Source organism: Scyliorhinus torazame, chromosome 4 (genome assembly GCF_047496885.1).
Source record: "Scyliorhinus torazame isolate Kashiwa2021f chromosome 4, sScyTor2.1, whole genome shotgun sequence".
Lineage (NCBI taxonomy): Eukaryota > Metazoa > Chordata > Chondrichthyes > Carcharhiniformes > Scyliorhinidae > Scyliorhinus > Scyliorhinus torazame.
The window spans coordinates 116,281,456-116,300,808 of NC_092710.1; the positions used below are offsets into that span (position 1 = coordinate 116,281,456).

Genomic DNA, 19,353 nt, shown 5'->3' on the forward strand with positions numbered 1-19,353 from the left:
TATCTCCACAGAGCTCCAAAAACACAGAGATAATAAAAGTGGACTTCATGGCGTTAATGAATTCGGCAATAGACTTCATTACTGGCCCCCATAAAGGGAACATTGGACAGAGCGGAGACTGGAGGCCTAGGAGGTGATGGTGCAGGACATGGAAAGAGCAGCCACTGACCAGGGTGAGTAGATCGCCTCGCTCGAAGCAGAGGTTGCAAGGTTGGTGACGACCCGCAAGGTGCTAAAGGATGATCAAGAAAACAGGTTTCGGCAGCAGAACCTTCGAATTGTTGGGCTACTGAAGGGCGCAGGCAGAGGGAAGGAACCCGATGGAATTTGTTTTGAAGATGTTCGGAAAATTGGTCAGAGAGAAGGACTTTGGCCAAGCCCTCAGAGGTGGACTGGGCCTGCAGATCGTTCTGACAATAACCAGAGTCAGTGACAATAATAGTGAAGCTTCACAAGTTTCAGGACAACAAACGGGTTCGGAGATGGGTGAGAAGCACCGGGTCATGGAAGCGGGAAGGACACGCCATCAGCATGTACCAGGACATCAGAGTCAACCTGCTCAAGTGCCATGCAGAATTTAAGGGGCCAAAACCACACTGTTTAAAAGCAAGGTGTGATTCGTACCTGGCAAGACTATAGGTCATGTACAATGATAAAGAGCACTATTTCAATATGCTGGAGGAAGCAAACAAGTTTGTACAAAAGAGAGGATTTGGAGTCCAGGGGGAGAAAAGGGCAGATGTTCTGGCCTTTGCTTCCCTAATAGCCTGGCGGCGAATACTGCTGGCATGGAGGGACTCAAAACCCCCGAAGACCGAACTATGGCTTTCGGACATGTCAAATTTTCTGGGTATGGAAAAAATTAAGTTCGCCTTGAGGGGATCTGTACTGGGGTTCGCCCGAAGGTGGCAACCATGCATCGTCTTCTTCGCGGGAGCGTGAACGTCAGCAGGGGGGCGGGGGCGGGGGGGGGGGATTAGAGTACAGTAGGAGGGATAAATAGGCAGGTAGTGTCTAGGGGAGAGGGGCGGGCATGTGCAGTATGGTTTGATTGAAGTATTGGTTTTATATTGATGTTTGCACATTTCTGTTATCTGTAACTGTTTACAATGCCAAAAAATACCTCAATAAAATTGTTTGTTAAAAAAGAGCGGATTTGGAAAGAAACTGAACGAAAACTAAGAACAAAGCGGACTTACACGAACTGGGGGGTGGGGGAACATGGGGTTGGGGACACAAAAAACATCTGTTTCAAGTGGGGAACCACCAAATTAGCGAGCAGGCAGGTGCACGGGAGTAAAAAGGAGGGGGGACGCAGAGTATTTCCCAAAAGGGATGAAGCACTGGCAGGAGGTAGTAGAGCAGGAAGTTAGGGGGGGGTAGGCAAAGAGGGGGGAGCAATAGGGAAACGGGGAAAGGGAAGGATAGACTGCTGGTTACAACGGTCACACATGGAGTTGGTTGGAAAGAGAAAGGTGACGGTGGACATCTTAGATGAGACATGAACAAAGGGCACGTCCACGAAGTAGGTATGGTTGACCCCACAGGAGGGGAAGGAACCAAAAATCCCATCAAAATAGTCACCTGGAACGTGAGGGGTCTTAATGGACCAGTGAAAAAATCCAGAGTCTTCACCCATCTAAAAAGCCAGATGGTCGATGTAGTCTTTCTTCAGGCGACATATCTAAGAGAGGGGCCGACTGAGGGCAAGGAAAAGCTGTATGCTACAGACTATCAGGTGTGCTTTGGCACAAGGGCGAGGGAGTGACGAACACGGTGATGGACCCAGGGGGACGATACATAATGATTATCTGGATCCTCGAAGGGGCCCCTGTGGTACTTGTAAATGTATATGCCAAACTGGGACGCCAAATTCATTAAAGGACCGTGGCAGAGATCCCCGACCTCAAGTCCCACCAACCTATCATGGGGGAGAGATTTCAACTGTGCGCAGAACCCAAAGGCAGAAAGTCCAGTCCGAGATCGGGAGCAAAATCAGGAATGGCAAGAAAACTAATCACCTTCATTGAGCAGATGGGGGGATTGGACCCAGGGACGTTCTTCAACTACCCGAGGGAGAAGGAGTTCTCTTTCTTCTCCCATGCCCAGAAAGCCTATTCCCCATAGACTTCTTCGTAGTAGGTAAGTGGCTGCTTCCAGGGGTGGTAGGGGTGGAATATTTGCAATAGTAATCTTGGAGCACGCACCACACGACATGGACGCGAGATTGGAGATGGGCCTTGTGCAGCGCCCCAAATGGAGTCTGGATACAGTCCTCTTTGCCGACAAGGCATTCTGTGAAAAAATGTCACGAGCCACCGACGGCTACATAACCTGCAACCAGAGCAGGGAAGTCTCTCCCTCCACATTCTGGGAGACACTGAAGCTAACACACCAGCTGAGGAAACAGGCTGTCACAAGAGAGATAGCACAGGTAAGGGATGGGAACAGGAGGGTGGTCATGGCTCCAGATGAGATCAAAGGAGCCTTTGTGACTTTCTACCAGGGACTGTACACCCTCGAGCCCCCAAAAGGGGACTTGAAGTTCCTGGACGAGCTGGGCATACCAGCCGTGGGGGAGGAAAAGAAGCAGGGACAGGCAGCACGGTTAGAACTGGAGGAGATCAATTCTGTGTAGCGAGAGAAGGTACCGGATCGACGGGTTCCCGGTGGACTTCGCAGCACTGGCCCTGTGCCTGTATGAGATGTTTAATGACTTGCTGTCGAAGGGGATCCTGCTGCCCACCCAGGCACAGGCCTCTATCTCATTGATCCCTAAAAAGGACAAAGACCTGACAGGGTGTGGGTCATAGGGACCTATCTCACTCTCGAGCACTGAAGCCAAAGTTCTGGCGAAAGCTCTGGCGAGGCAACTGTTTGGCAAGGGCTGACAGCTGATGGCGAACATCAGACATCTGCTGAACATGATCATGACCCCAACCGGGGAGGAGACACCAGACATGATCGTCTCCCTGGACGTAGAGAAAGTCTCATGGAGGTACTGGAATGATTCGGGTTTGGGCTAGCATTCACTTCCTGGGTGAAACTATTGTACAGCGCTCCCATGGCGAGGGTACAAACGAAGGCCATCAGCTCTGGTTATTTCCGGCTGCACAGAATCACGAGGCAGAGATGTCCATTGTCCCCACTGCTGTTCGCTCTGTCAATTGAGCCACTGGCCATCACGCTCATATCATAAAGGGGTGGAGAGACATTGAGAGAGGAGCTAAGGAGCACAGAGTCTTTCTCTATGCGGATGACTTGCTCCTCCTAGTCTTGAATCCCTAGCCGGCATGTGTAAGACATTGGAACTCCTGAGGGAGTTCGGAGCCTTCTTGGGATGCAAGATTCTTTGGGGGGGGGGTGTGTGGAGGTGGAGAGCACAGCTGGGAATGCTGCCATCTAAACTAGTCCTAACCAAGAGCCAATGCCTGGGGACCCAGATAGCCTACGGTTGGGCAAGGTTCCACAAATTGAACCCGTCTAGTCTGGTGGAGGAGGTGAAGAGGGACCTGCGGAGGTGGGTCTCGCTTCCCCGCTCTCTGGCTGGAAGAATGCAGACAATAAAAATGAACATGCTGCCAAGGTTCCTCTTCATATTCAGATTGCTCCCGATCTTCATCCCCGAATCCTTCTTTCTTGTGGGTAGGGAAAAAACCCAGGATCCACAAAACCGTCCTACTAAAAGGGCAATGCATGGGGGGCTTGGTGCTACTGAACCTCCTACTCTACCACTGGGCAGTAAACGCAGAGAGGGTGCAGGGGTGGCTGGGAGAACCAGAGGCAGAATGGGTGTGGATGGAGGAGACCTCCCTCATTGGTACGTCCCTTCAAGCACTGGCCACCACCCCACTCCCATTCCCTCCAAGTATTCAAGGAACCCGGTGGTAGTTGCCACACTAAGGAACTGGAACCAGCTCAGACATCACTACAAACTTGGTGTCATGTCTGTTGCAGCCCCCATCTGAAGAAATCATAGGGAAAATAGATGCCACCTACAAAATGTGAAGAAAGAACAAAGGAATACTGACAGTAAGAGGCCCTGGGGAACTAACTGAGAAACTCCAGCTCTGAAAGGGAACGAGCTCCAGTACTTGCAGCTCCGAGACTTCCTCCACAAGGAGGCCGCAGCGTGCCCCAGCTACCCAGCACACATTACTGGATAGATTGCTAGCGCAGGACAAATTAGGGGACGGTAAATGTGACAAAATATATGGACGACTGTTAGAAGAGGCAAAGACCCTAGTGGATGAGACACAAGAAAGATGGGAGGAAGAATTGCGCTAATTAATTAATTATTATAGCAAGAAAATGCCATTTGTAAAACACTAGCTTCCCGAAAGGGTTCTCGTGTAGAGTCCTAATGGTGTACATAGATGAGAAAAAAGTATTAATGTATCTCAGAATAAGAGATGCAAAATTCCACAACATTTAAATCCATAAACCTGTAGTGTGGTCTTTGTTTGGTTAAGGTTCATCTTAATTGCAACACATTGCTTGGCAGCCACAAGTTATTGCAAATGGATAATGTTGTTCAATTATGCAAATACATGCTGTATTAAATTCAAAGAACAAAAACAAAGAACAGTACAGCACAGGAACAGGCCCTTACGCCCTCCAAGCCTGTACCAGCCATGATACTACTTTTGTTTAATTCAGAATACGATTCATTTCAACTTCTTCCCTGCATAATGCTTCAAAAGATGAATTTTGAAGGGGCATCATTGCTTACTAAGGCCAGTTATCAAGTTAGGGAAAAGAGCAATTTCATTATTATTTCACCGGCATGGTGGAGGTGGCTAGCACTGCTGCCTCATAGCACTAGGGACCTGGGTTCTATTCCGATCGTAGGTGACTGTCTGTGTGGGGTTTGCACATTCTCCCACCAGTGTCTGCATGGGTTTCCTCCAGGTGCTCCAGTTTCCTCCGACAGTCCAAAGATGGGCGGGTTAGGTGGATTGGCCAGGCTAAATTGCCCCTTAATGTCCAAAGATTATTGGGGTTGCAAGGTCACGGGTCACAGGGACAGGGAAGTGTGCGCCTGGGTGGGGGTGCAGATGCGGAGCAGAATAGCTTCCTCCTGCACTGTAAATATTCTATGAAAAACTGGACATGGAGATAGGGGGAGGACTCTGGAGCGAAGCACTGTATTGACTAAACTCCACCTCCTCATGCACAGAGCATAGCCTAACACAGCAAACAGTGGTGCACAGGGTGCACCTGACCAGGACACGCATGAGCGGGTTTTTCCCAGATGTGGAGGACAAATGTGAGCGGTGTCAGTGGAGTCCGGCCAACCACACCCTCCTATTCTGGTCCTGCCCCCAAGCTGATTGAGTTCTGGACCTCCTTCTTCAAGGCCATAGCCAAGGTCCTGGGGGTGAGGGTGGAGTCATGCCCTTTAGTGGCAATCTTCGGGGTCTCGGAGCATCCAGAGCTCTTTATGGGGAGAGGGGCCAACGTCCTGGCCTTCACCTCTCTGACAGCCCGCTGGAGACACCTGCTCAGATGGAGGTCAGCAGCGCCAGTCAAGGCCGCCAACTGGTCTGCTTCTGTATGTTTCAGATCCAATTGAGGGGATGGAAGAAATCATGGGAATTTTAAGGGAATTCGGCTGTTTTGGGGGTATAAGCCTAATATGGGGAAGAGCGAGATGTTTGCGGTCCAGGCGAGGGGTCAGGAGAGGCGACTAGGGGAACTGCCGTTTAAATTGGTAGGGGACAATTTCAAGTACCTAGGTATCCAAGTGGCGCGGGAATGGGACCGGCTACATAGCCCGGTTGGTCGATCAGATGAAAGATGATTTCCGGAGATGGGGTGCGCTCCCGTTGTCTCTAGCTGGTAGAGTCCAAACGATGAAAATGACGGTCCTCCCGAGATTCTTCTTTGTATTTCAATGTCTCCCCATCTTCATTCCTATTTTAAGCGGGTTAATAAAGTTATAGCGGGCTTTGTATGGGGGGGGCAAGTCCCCGCGAGTGAGAAGGGTAATGCTGGGGCGCAGGCAGGGAGAGGGAGGGCTGGTGCTGCCGAACTTTTGCAATTATTACTGGGCGGCTAACATAGCCATGATTAGGAAGTGGCTGGTGGCGGCAGCAGGGGGGCGGTCGGCATGAGTGCGTATGGAGGCGGCTTCTTGCAAGGGCACAAGTTTTGGGGCGCTCGTAACTGCACCTCTGCCGTTCCCGCTGGCGCGGAACTCCACCAGCCCTGTGGTGGTGGCGGCCTTGAGAGTCTGGGGGCAATGGAGGAGATATGTGGGAGCAGTGGGAGCATCGGTCTGGTCCCCAATCTGCGATAATCACCGGTTTGCCCCGGGGAGGATGGACGGGGGGTTCCGAATATGGCTGTGAGCGGAGATTGAGAGGATGGGGTACTTGTTTATAGAGGGGAGCTTTCCGAATATGAGGGTGCTGGAGGAGAAGTTTGCATTGCGGGGGGAAACAAATTTCGATATCTGCAGGTGCGGGACTTTCTGCGTAGACAGGTACCAACCTTCCCACTCCTGCCGCTAAGGGGGATTCAGGACAGGGTAGCTTCCAGAGGATGGATAGGTAAGGGGAGCGTTTCTGACATGTATAAGGAACTTATGGGATCAGAGGAGACGCAGACCGAGGAGCTGAAGCGCAAGTGGGAGGAGGAGCTGGGGGGGAGATAGAGGAGGGCCTTTGGGCGGGCACGTTGAGTAGAGTTAACTTGTGCCAGACTCAGCCTGATTCAATTCAAGGTCGTTCACCGGGCTCACATGACAGTGGCCCTGATGAGCAGATTCTTTGGGGTGGAAGATAGGTGCGCAAAATGTGCGGGAGGACCAGCGAACCATGTCCTCATGTTCTGCGCATGTCCAAAGCTGAGGGGATTTTAGCAGGGTTTGCTGACGTCATGTCCAAGGTATTAAAAACAAGGGTGGCACTGAGGGTGGCGATTTTCAAGGTGTCGCAGGATCCGGGAATCCAGGAGGAGAAAGAGGCAGACATTCTGGCCTTTGCTTCCCTGGTAGCCCGGAGGCAGATATTACTAGCATGGAGGGACAAAGCCCCCGAAGTCGGAGACCTGGCTATCGGACATGGCTAGCTTTCTCTGTCTGGAGAAAATTTAAGTTCGCCTTGAGAGGGTCACTGTTAGGGTTCGCCTGGAGGTGGCAACCATTCATCGACTTCTTCGCGGAGAATTAATCATCAGCATAGTGGGGGGTGGGGGGGGGGGGGGGGGGGGGGAGGGGAGGTTAGCGTAGATTAGGGGGTTAATTAATGGTGGGACCTTTTGGGGAGGGAGGTGGTATTTGCACTATGTTTATATTTTCATGTACATTGTTTACATTGCTGCTGTTACAATGTCAAAAAAAACCTCAATAAAATGTTTATTAAAAAAAAAAAGGCCGCCAACTGACTGTCCGACCAAGCGGAAGTCCGGAAACTTGAAAAAATAAAATTTACCATCCTGGGCTCGGAGGAAGAGTTCCACTACAGTTCACCAACATCTTCGAGGACCTATTGACCAGCAACTACGGAAGGGGTTGAACCCGAGGGGAGGGACAGGGAAGGAGAAGGAGTAAGCACCATAACACAAGGAAAGCGACAGGCGTACGGTGCAACGGGGGCCCACAAGAAAAGCACCACCAGAGAAGGGCAGAGGCCCTGGAGGAGGCCTCACCACCTTTGGTGGACTTCACCCTGAGGTGCTGTATGATGGGACTACACCCCCCCCCCCCCCCCCCCCCCCCACACAGGTGACATCAGGAGGGGGGGGTGGGGAGAGGTTGTTTTTTTTTGTTAATTTACCGTACCTGTCACAATCTATAAACACATCTGGCAAGATGCGTACCACAAGTATATAGTTTAATCGCATAGTGCCTAGGTTGAATTCAAAGATGTATATTTATTTCCGTTATTTTGGTAGAAGCATCTGTACAATTGGATTGTGTGTGTTGCACGGTAGCATTTGCTTCATAGCTCCAGGGTCCCCGGTTCGATTCCCGGCTTGGGTCACCGTCTGTGCAGAGTCTGCACATTCTCCCCTTGTGTGCGTGGGTTTCCTCCGGGTGCTCCGGTTTCCTCCCACAGTCCAAAGATGTGCAGGTTAGGTGGATTGACCATGCTAAATTGCCTTCAGTGTTCAAAAAGGTTGGGTGGGGTTACTGGGTTATGGGGATAGGGTGGAGGTGTGGGCTTGGGTAGGGTGCTCTTTCCAAGGGCCAGTGCAGACTCGATGGGCTGAATTACCTCCTTCTGCACTGTAAATTCTATGATTCTATGATTTGGGTTGTTACAAATAAAAATCTCTCTCGAAAAATATATATTTTTTAAAACTTTAAGTACTACCAGCCTTTCTAAGCCTCCTCTCTCAATTTATAGCCCATCTGGTGTCTCAATTATCCCCTCGTTCACAGTGACATTGGCAGCATTTTTATCCTTGCTAATGACAGATGTAAAGAACTTATTTAGTACCTCACCCATGCCCTCTGCCACCATGCTTAGATCTCTCTTTTGGTCCCCAAACGCCCCATTTCTCTTTCCACCCTTTTATTATTTTTATTCCCAAAGACAACTTTTTGGATTCCCTTTTCTCTTAGCTGTCTCCTACTCTCTTTTTGTTGCCCTTAATTTTTTTCACTTCCCCTCTGAACATTCCATATTCAACGTTTAGATGTATCTTTATATGGCATACCTACCTCAATTTATTAAAAAATTTTAAATTTCTGTACATTCACTTCACTTCCTGTTGTCACATTTTTACTTTTGAACACTCTTAAGGCCATGTCACATCTGTGAAGTTTTGTTACCATGGAGAGATACTAATGTAATTCAAGAGCAAGGGATCCAGCTGGATCGGGAAAGGAGTTTAGAATCTTAGGTGAGGGAATGTGGAGCAAGAGAGAAAGTCTGTAGAATTGGGGTGATGGATGGCATAGAAAAGGCTTTTCATCAGAATTGAACCCAGATCCTATGTGAAAACAAAATCCCGTATGAACATTTTGCAATGGGAAAGCTGTTAATCTTTCATTCTCAATTTGTTGAATGCTTTTTGAAAAAAAAATTCTGAAACAAAAATGCTTTTAAAATGGCATTTTTACAATAATTTTGAACATTGTAATTTTTGTTTATGTAAGAAATTTGATAAAAACAACTGGTTAAGTTCACAGATTCAATAATGCATTATTTACTTTATAACTGACCTTAAAAGGCATTGACAGGCAGAAAATGGGCAACACAGCTGAAGTAGATATGCGTAATTAGGGGTTGCAGCTGTGTTGGAGCAGACAGATGTGATAGGGGGTTAGGATCTGGGTCCAATTCTGATGACATTTTTAAAATCCAAGCAATTTGCCCTCCATCCACCCCAATTCTACCACTCTTTCTCCCTCCTGCACCATATTTCACCACCTAAGATTCTAAACTCCTTTCCCAATTCAGCTGGATCATTTTATCTTGAATTTCATATCTATTAATAAATTATAGGACTACCTCTCCGTGCTCACAAAACTTTGCAGGTCACTCGGTTTCTTACTGATACGAGAACGGTTTCCAGATTATATTACCTTCCTCAATACATCACCAAAGTTTCTTCCACACTTTATCGTTCCCACACTATTGTTCCCTGAACCATGCAATCTTATCCCAGTGCCCCAAAACCCTACAGTGCCCCATAAGAATGTCAGCTGGGGATCAGTGTAGCACTACCACCTGTAGGTTGTACTACCATCAGTAGGTTGTGAATGTGAAGCCCATTCCAGAGACTTGAGCACAAAATTAAGGCTGATGCTTTCAGTGCAGTACCGAGGGGAGTGTTCCACTGTCATAGGGGCTATTCTGTCATTCAGTCATGGTTAATCTATACCTCAATGCATTTACCTATCTTTACTCCTTATTCCTTGAACAGCAAACATACTTACACATTAATAATAATCTTTATTATTGTCACAAGTAGACAAGTAGGCTTACATTAACACGGAAATAAAGTTCCTGTGAAAATCCCCAAAAAGTCGACACATTCCGTCCGGCGCCTGTTCGGGTACACGGAGGGAGAATTCAGAATGTCCAATTCACCTAACAGCACTTGCGGGATTCCCCCAAATTCACGCGATGGCCCGGCGCCGGCGTAAAAAACGCCGCAAACTACTCTGGCGTCGGGCCGACTGGAAGTTGCGAAATTCTCCGCACCTCCGGGGGCTAGGCAGGCGCTGGAGGGGTTGGCGCCACGCCAGCCGGCATTGAAGGGACTGCGGGAGTTAGCGCATGCGTAGAACCGCCGGCGTGGTTCAGCACATGCGCAGACCGGCCGGCGTATTCTAGCGCATGCGCAGGATCCCCCCCCCCAACCTCCCCCTCCCGAGGACCGCCCCAGCCAACTTACCTGCAAGGTCCCGCCGTGTGGGACCGTGTCCAATTCACGCTGGCGGGACTGGCCAAACACCGACAGCCGCTCGGCCCATCGGGGCCCGGAGAATTGCCTGGGGGGCCGTAGCCAGAGAATACGCCCCCCAGGGATTCTATGACCTGGCGGGTGGTCGGAGAATCCCGCCCCACGTCTTTCAGGATTTGTGGGAGGAAACCGCTGCACCCGGACAAAACCCACGCAGACACGGGGAGAACGTGCAGTCACAGACAGTGACCAAAGCGGGAATCGAACCCGGGACCCTGGCGCTGTGAAGCAATAGTGCTAACCATTTTGCTACCGTGCCACCCGAACAGAAACCCAACAGTTGCCCATCAATCTCAGTCTTGAAAGTTTCAAATGGTCCCCAGCATCCACAATTCTTTGGGAAGGGTGAAAGAATTTCAGATTTCCAATAGCCTGTGTGTGAAAAATTGTTTCCTGACTTCACTCCTAGATAACCTGGTTCTAACTTTAAGACCGTGTTCTTTGCAGATAGGAAAAGAAATATACTAACAGATACACAAAGAGAAGCAGAGAATATGGGCTGTAAACATACAGAACGATAGATTCAGAGTATCACGATAGAGTCTCCAAGTCAGAAAGACAATGAGTGGAAGACATTAGAGCAAAAACAGAAGTAATAAAGATTAACGAACAGTCACAGCTGCAGGATGGGAAATTTAAGCTTCTGCTACAAAATACCACAAAAATATCAACTACTATAAAATTGAATGTCAAGACTTACTTAAAATACCCAGCTTACCTTTCCCATAAAAGTATTTGCGATAATAGTATGCTCCAAGATCAATGTGCTCTATGATATATCGCTTCACTTTCTCTCGATGGATTGCTTGGTTCTCCCTTGGTACTTCTAATACTGATACACCTGCATTAGTGCAATGAGAGCTGAGTGAGGACTCAAAGGAGCAACTTTCACTGCAGGTAAACGAACATGAGTTAGCCCTAGAAAGTGCAATGCGTCTCTCCCCTTCCCCTCCAATCTCATTCCTGAAATACGGGCATGCCAAGGTCAAGTTATTGCTTTTCCCATCTCCCTCATCAGAATCCAAGCTCTCCTTTGAATTTAGTTCCTCTTTGCTGCCTGTTGGAGACTCACAATTTGCAGAGTAGCCTCCTGGGGTTGGATGCTGCGAAGCTGCAGAAGCACCAGTGGTTGTGTTTTTTCTTTGCCCTACATTAGCCCTGTTTGCCATTGCTTCATTCACATTAAATAAAATACTCTGCACATCATAATGTGCAAAACATTTATGACACATCCATAGTTGGTTGCTTTTCTCCAGTCTGTTCTCTTCCTGCTCGAAAGAGAACTTTAAAGCCTCGTGTTCACTTTTTGCAGTTCTCAATTTTCTAAAAAGGGATGCTTCTATCATTTCAGGTTTCAACCTCCGTTTGAATGACTTGTCTCTATCTTTGCAAAAAAAAAGTGGGCTATCCACATAATCAAATCCAGAAATTCTGACAAATTCAGCTCGAGAAATATGAGTTGCTGCTTGTAGGCTGGGCGACATTCCAGAATCACAGCGCAACAGGTCACTAAGCCCAAGTGGACCAGGGCTCCTCTGGTCCTCACTTTCACTTCTGTATCCTCTAAGCATGGCAAAGAAGCTGTCACCAGTTATTCCCTGTCGGTCAATTGAAGAAGTGCTTCCATATTCACGATGAAGAGCTGCACCTGTGTTTGGATTTACTGCATTCTGATCAAGAATATCTTCGGAATCTATATCACTGATAGTAACATCACTGTTGCTCCTCTGCCTTATTGGGTGAAGCCCCCTCTGTGGGGATCTGGTGAAGAGGTCTCCGAAAACATATCTTGCATCTGCAAAATCCAAATCCTCAGTAATATCTGGGTTTTCCTCAGGCAGACCTTCAATGCTTTGCTCATTCTGTCCATTTTGACTAGCTCTCATCATGGATACAGTATCATAACTGGCTAAAGACCTGCTATCCCAAGTCATTAAGTTACTAATTGCTCCCTCTTTTAGAAATTCTTTCTTTGGAGGCCATTCAGAGATTCTTGCCCTCACGCCCATCTTTGGCATGGCAGGTGTTCCGTTAACCTGACTGCTGTTGTCAGATTTGCAAGGTGTACCCGAAGGAATGGGAGGCCCCATGTTACCATTAATGACTTTGTATTTTCTAGCAAAGATATCATCAGACTGCATACTTCTAGCAGACTCGGTGGAGAATCCTGAAGCACCACTAGAATGAGGTTGTTCTTCGTGTATTAACTTTTTGTCACTCATATCCATTCAGAAAACACGTAACCATTCTTAATTAAAGATGAGCAGGTCCACCTCATTATATTATGGTCAATTTTGTAAGTGTTAACAATATACCCAGGCTGGAATGAATTCCATGTACAAAAGAAAGCTAGCTTTAATGGTTGCAACAGTTTGATTAAAAAAATTGAATTCAGTGTATCATCTTCAAATCCAAATTATTTGAACAGCAGCTACATAGATCAATAAAACTTGCAGTCAGAATTGTGCATCCTGTGCCCCTCTTAAGTCTTTGATCAGTTCTTCACATTGCATGTCACTCATGGCCATCAGTTCATAGCAAAGATAGTGTACACATCAGATCGAAAGATGCTTCAACAGGTTTCAGAGATGGGCTTTGGTTAAGGATCTACAGGAGCAAAAACAAGCAAATAAAGCTGGAATTAGTGTGGCTGCATTGTGTGTCAAAATTTATGCAAGAATCTGATCTAAGAAAAGTAACTAGCATTTCACAGAATGTTAGATATTGAATTAAAACACTTACAGACAGCAATTCATGGGCAGTAAAATGGAAAAAAATATTAGTTTCTATTTACGTAAACAGTTCAAATATGTAAAACATATGAAGTACCATGAATGGCCAAATCGCAGTAAAAATAATAAAGTGAGAAATCAAGACGTAGGAATTCACTGAAAAATAGTGGGATTTGGCATTTTCTTCAGTTGTGCCATCGCCATACGAACCTGCAATATTACTATTTGATTTTTAAGTATATTTACAACAAACCTTTAAATACTCCATTTAATTTATGAATGACTGAGCACGTTAGAACTTTACAGCCAACTTTAAACAAACACTTCCAGAACATTTGCATTTGTCATACAAACCGAGGCAGTTTGAACCCTCTACTTTGATATTGGCCCATAATTTCCTCGAGTTAGCGACTTAAGTTGCTGGTCTGCTGCTATTGCGCAGTGTGATGACCCAGAAGTGTGGGCGTACGGGCATGCAAGCTGGAAGCGCATGGCATTCAAACTCCTAGCTGGCTTTTTTCCCCTGCTTGAAGCCATGCGCTGCGATGGAGCTGCTCAATGAAAAATGCAGAGACAGCGCTAAAGTGGACCACGTGCCCCCATGTTAGGTGAGCTTTTACACCTTTTTATTTGCACTTTTATTTTTCAGCCAAGGATAATTGAAGAAGGCAGGAGACATTGGGAGGCATTTTTTTGGAAGGTTAATGTTTTATATTATTAGTATTTAGCATTGATAAATATGTTTCAAATACAAATAAAGTGAAAGGAAGATATTCTTTTTTAATTTTGGTTTGTCATGAGACTGTTAGTTCCATTAAAAGGATACTTTACTGTATAAAGTGAGTTTGGAGTCAGAGAGGGTAAAATATATATATATTTTTTTAATTCTGATTTGTCACAAGTATGTTAATTCCATTAAAGGAAGTACAATGGATAGAATGCAGTAATCACTCGCTAACGAGTATGATTGACCACCTAAGATACTACGGTACTGGTCTCGGGTTCTGTGGGTCCTTGGTGACTGATGAGCCTGATCCTAGAGGTGCATCTTCAATCATTCATTTGTCACGAGTTTCCAAAAGGTGGCATCGGTCCTTGGACGCTAGATCGCAGATATTCCTTTCTCAGGCTCCTTTTCCGGGCCTCCTCTTGCCATTGGGTGTTCTCAAAGAATTGTGACCCTTCAATCGGGAGGTTCCTCCAAATAGGTCTCTTCTGAGAAAAGGTCTCCCAAGCATTGACAACTATGTTCCATTCCTGAGGTAAGCCTTCAAGGTGACTTTGAAGAGCTTCCTTTGGTCTCCTCTTGTTCAGGGTCTTTCCTTAATCTGGATGAAAAAGATTTGCTTTGGCAGTCAGTACTCTGACATCCTAAAAAAATGGGCGGCACAGCAGATTTGGTTTCGGACGATCATAGCATATATACTGGTGCTATTGACTCCTTCTGGGTCACTAATTGTAGCGCGCCTGTCCTCCCAGCTGATTCAGGACTTTGTTATGTATCTTAAGCTTTGTTGTTTAAGAGTCTCCCTGATGCAATGTTCATCCTTACAAGCCTCAAGTGATTACTTCAAATGCATTAACAAAGTTTGGTGCCTTAGTTGACATATGCAAGCCTCCTGTAAGCTAACCAGAACGATCTCTCTGACAGGTATTGCAGTGAATCAATTACCCATCCCTAAGAGTGTACTGCCAAAGGACATCCCAAAATGTTGTCAGAGGTGGTATGCACAGGGCATTATGGATCTGCAGCTGCTGCTTTTGGACGTTGAGCTTGTAACATTAACAACTGATTTGTCAAAATCCTCCCTTCCCCCTCCTCCCCTCCCTCCCCTTTACAAATAGAACCGTTATGTTTATGTGGAAAATGTATTTTACTGACCGTTGTGTTGAAGTGAGAAAATACATTTTATTGCACAACATTTGCAAAAGTTGAGGTAGTTTATGTCATTGTTCAGCTGATAAATTTAAACTTTAAGTTTTGTATTTATAAAATTATTTTTGTTAATGTTTTACATTTAACTTTACAAGTTTCTACAAAGTCTTATTGAAACATCAAAACACAACATTTAATTGAGATAATTATAAATTAATAAGATAATTGAAGTAAACAAAGCAGAAACATAATAACACAGGTAACACGATGGCACACTGGTTAGCACTGCTGCCTCACAATACAAGGGACCCGTGTTCAACTCAGATGTGTGGTGTTTGCCCATTTGTCCCGTGTCTGCATAGGTTTCTTAGAACCATGGAATAGAACCATAAAATTCCATTTGGTCCATCAAATCTGCACCAATACTCTGAAAGAGTACCCTACCAAGGCCCACTCCCCAGCCCTATCCCTAGAACCTAACCTGTACATCCCTGGACACTAAGGGGCAACTTAGCATGGCCAATCCACCTAACCGGCACACCTTCGAAGTGTGGGAGGAAAACAGAGCACCCAGAGGAAACCCACACAGACATGAGGAGAACGTACAAACTCCAACACAGTCACCCAAGGCCGAACTGAACTGAGGCCCCTAACGCCATGCTAACCACTGTGCCACCCTGCTGCTGCCGTTCCCTCCGGGTAGTTCGGTTTCCTCCCACAGTCCAAAGATGTACAGGTTAGGCCTTGCTAAATTGCCCGTTAGTGTCCAACGTCTAGATGGGGAAGGGGCGGGGGTGATGAGGTCTGGGTAGGGTGTTCTTTCGGAGCATCAGTGCAGAGCCGATGGGCCTAATGGCTTTCTTCCGCACTGCAGTGATTCTGATTCCATAAGAAAATCAAAAAGATGTAAGATGTTACAAGGACAGTAAAAGCAAAAATCTTATGTCCATAATCTAAATTAATGATACAAACACTTTTAACATGCCACATGCAAAGTTATATAATAATATAGTGCAGATGTAAATAGTTTCACAGATTTAAAACAAATAACTAAATCTATGTTCACTTCTAAATAATCACCTTTAATCATAAAAAATAATTACTTTAAAAAGAACCAATAACAACAGCAATGCCTGAATGAAAGAAAGTGCTGCTTAAAAAACTTCTACATATCTTTAAAACATTTGTTAAATATGCTGCCTGTTGTGTTCAATCTAAATCTGCAGTTGAAATGCATGCTCTCAATTGGCATTCCCAAGATGGCCCCGTCATAAGGGGATGGAGCTGCACTCCACCTGCTCCTGCGCCACGCTGGAGCTTGCACAGACCGAGGTTCTGGAGATATTTTCACAAAGAGGAAGGTTCGTCGCGATATCCAAGTGCAGGCAAGTGTGCATTTTTTCCTTTTAGAATCGACAGCTCATGGCTTCCCACTGCTAGCCTGAGTTACGGGCCATTAACGTTTTAAAGCTTATATTGTCAGCAGACCAACATAACCTACACTTTCACAACTCCATCACTATTGGAGAGCATATCATTTATATTATGTCCCTTCTTGTTATGGTTTCATGATTGTAACACAGTGTCAAAGACTGCATAAGAAGTCCGCCATAAATGTTTTAACTTAGAATCATAGAATTTACAGAGAAGGAGGCCATTCAGCCCATCGAGTCTGCACCGGCTCTTGGAAAGAGCACCCTATCCAAACCCACACTCCACCCTATCCCTGTAACCCCCCCAACACTAAGGGCAATTTTGGACACTAAGGGCGATTCAGCATGGCCAGTCCACCTAACCTGCACATCTTTGGACTGTGGGAGGAAACCGGAGCACCCGGAGGAAACCCACGCACACAAGGGGAGAATGTGCAGACTCTGCACAGACAGTGACCCAAGCCGGGAATCGAACCGGGGACCCTGGCGCTGTGAAGCAATTGTGCTAAGCACTATGCTGCCATGCTGCCCTTCACAGAGGTATGCTATTTTAAGGTGCAGTTTAAGAAAAACAATTGGATTCAAATATAGATGCCATGAAATGCCCTGTAGTTGCAGTGAATTATAAATAAATATGTGAACAAAGATAATAGAAATTCATGCTAATAACATTTAGGTTTTACGGTTCTCCTTAATTCGTCCTGTTCCTAAGCAGTTTGCTTTAGCAATGCCAATGGGTTTGGAAAAGCCAAATCCTCATGACTAGAGTGCATTATAAATTGATATTGATTACTTAATGGAATACAAAATTTCAAAACCACCTTTGGGGTGTGGCACAATCATAATACTTATTTAACATAAAAAATAAGCCCTCAGTAATGAAGTCCAATTAAATATACTAGAGATGAAACAAAGTGAAGATAATATGCCAGTTACTCTTAAATATGAAATTCTTATAAAAAATGAAAGGATCAGAAAAGGTTTTTTTATAAGAATATATTAGTTATTAGCTCCATTTGTGGGTAAACTACATATAAAAATATACACACAAAAGTTTCACATCTGCACAAGCCTGCAGTTAACGTTTTGCATTATCAATTCATATGTCCACATTTATAACATAACTTCCAATGTAAACTTGTCAAGATATAGAGAGATATGGGCCAAATGCAGGCAAGTGGGACTAGCTTGGTGACAGAAACTGGGCGGCATGGACCGGCTGGGCCTGTTTCCATGCTGTAAACATCTATGACTCTATGACTATAATTGTCAGATCATCTCAACAGTAAAGGCTCTGCAGCACTATCACTGGTGGGGGCTGTAATTACAGCATTATAAATTTACAACGGCAGATTCCTGTAGGTGTAACAACTTATTATGGAAATATAAAAATGGAGACAGAATTAATAGCTTTAAAATGGAACTGAATTAAGTCTGTACATCCTGCCCCAATTCTAACCCCCACCCTTTGATGCTGCTAAACCTGAAGAGTTTAACTGACTTCAGATCTATAAATGCAACATCATGACAGGCTGGTAATATTTAGAAGTCTTGCATGTAGCTCATACTTCCTGTAAATTGCACTTACTTGCTGTAATCCTTTTACCATCACATGTTGATAATGAAACTGTTGTTTTAAACATAGTAACCTCTGATACAAGACAAAAACATGAGAAGAAAAATATTATCAGGTGGCATATTAGCGCAAGTGATTCAGTGATCAACTCAGCCAAAAATACTAATATCGCAATGCGCTCAGCAGAAAATTACACCTCCCTTAGTTTGGCACGTTTTAGCAGTTTTGGACCAGGCCATTACACTAAGCTAGAGACAAATACCCCAGAAACAAGTCTCATGTGGATTATATATGGGGTGGGCATTATTCATTTCACTTACCTGGTGACATTTGCAAAATATCCAATCAATTTCATGGTCAGGCCTCATTTACATTGACAAGGCGAGCTAGCTGGCAGTCACAATTGTGTTGCTCATCATTCGCTGGCTGTGTGGAAGTGTGGGCTGGCTACATGGAAAATAGGAGTAGGAGAAGGCCATTCAGCACTTGGAGCCTGCTCTGCAATTATAATTATATAATTTTATCATTATGATTATGGATGATTGTCCAACTCAAGAGTCTGATCCCACCTTCCCCCCATATCCTTTGACCCCTTTCCCCCAAGTGCTATATGTAACTGCTTCTTGAAAACATACATTTTGTCCTCAACTGCTTTCTGTGGTAGCAAATTCCACAGGCTAACCACTCTATGGGAGGAGCAATTTCTCCTCATCAGTCCTGAATGGCCTACCCCGTATCCTCAGACTGTGACTCCTGGCTCTGGGCACACTCACCATTGGGAACATCCTGCATCTACCCTGTCTAGTCCTGTTTGAATTTTATAGGTTTCAATGAGATCCCCCCTCATTCTTCTGAACTCCAGCGAATACCATTCAAACCGACTCAATCTCTCCTCATACATCAGTCCCGCCATCCCAGGAATCAGTCTGCACTCCCTCTATAGCAAGAGCATCCTTCCTCAGATAAGGAGACCGAAACTGCACACAGTAGTCCAGACGTAGCTTCGCCACAGCCCTTTATAATTACAGCAAGACATCCCTCCTCCTGAACTCTCGCTATGAAGACCAACATACCATTTATTTGCCTTTTTAATGCTTGATGTACCTGCATGCTTACCTTCAGTGACTGGTGTAAGAGACACACAGAATTTATTGCACATTCCCCTCTCCTAATTTATGGCCATTAAAATAATAATCTGCTTTCCTGTTTTTGCTACCAAAGTGGATAACCTCATTTATCCAAATTATACTGCACCTGCCATTAATTTGCCCACTCATTCAACCTGTCCAAATCACATTGAAGGGTCTCTGCATC

The 19,353-nt window shown here is 45.6% G+C and overlaps 1 protein-coding gene across 4 annotated transcripts in view; it reads right to left on the reverse strand.

Annotated features, from left to right (window-relative positions):
• The window catches only part of sipa1l2 (signal induced proliferation associated 1 like 2), an 825,665-nt gene that overhangs the window by 543,078 nt on the left and 263,234 nt on the right, over window positions 1–19,353 (reverse strand). For all 4 annotated transcript variants that reach the window (XM_072498538.1, XM_072498535.1, XM_072498536.1 and 1 more), the window contains exon 3: window positions 11,141–13,029. In XM_072498538.1, the coding sequence (XP_072354639.1) occupies window positions 11,141–12,650 (1,510 nt within the window). In that variant the 5' untranslated portion in view covers window positions 12,651–13,029. The remainder of the gene's footprint in view (window positions 1–11,140; window positions 13,030–19,353) is intronic.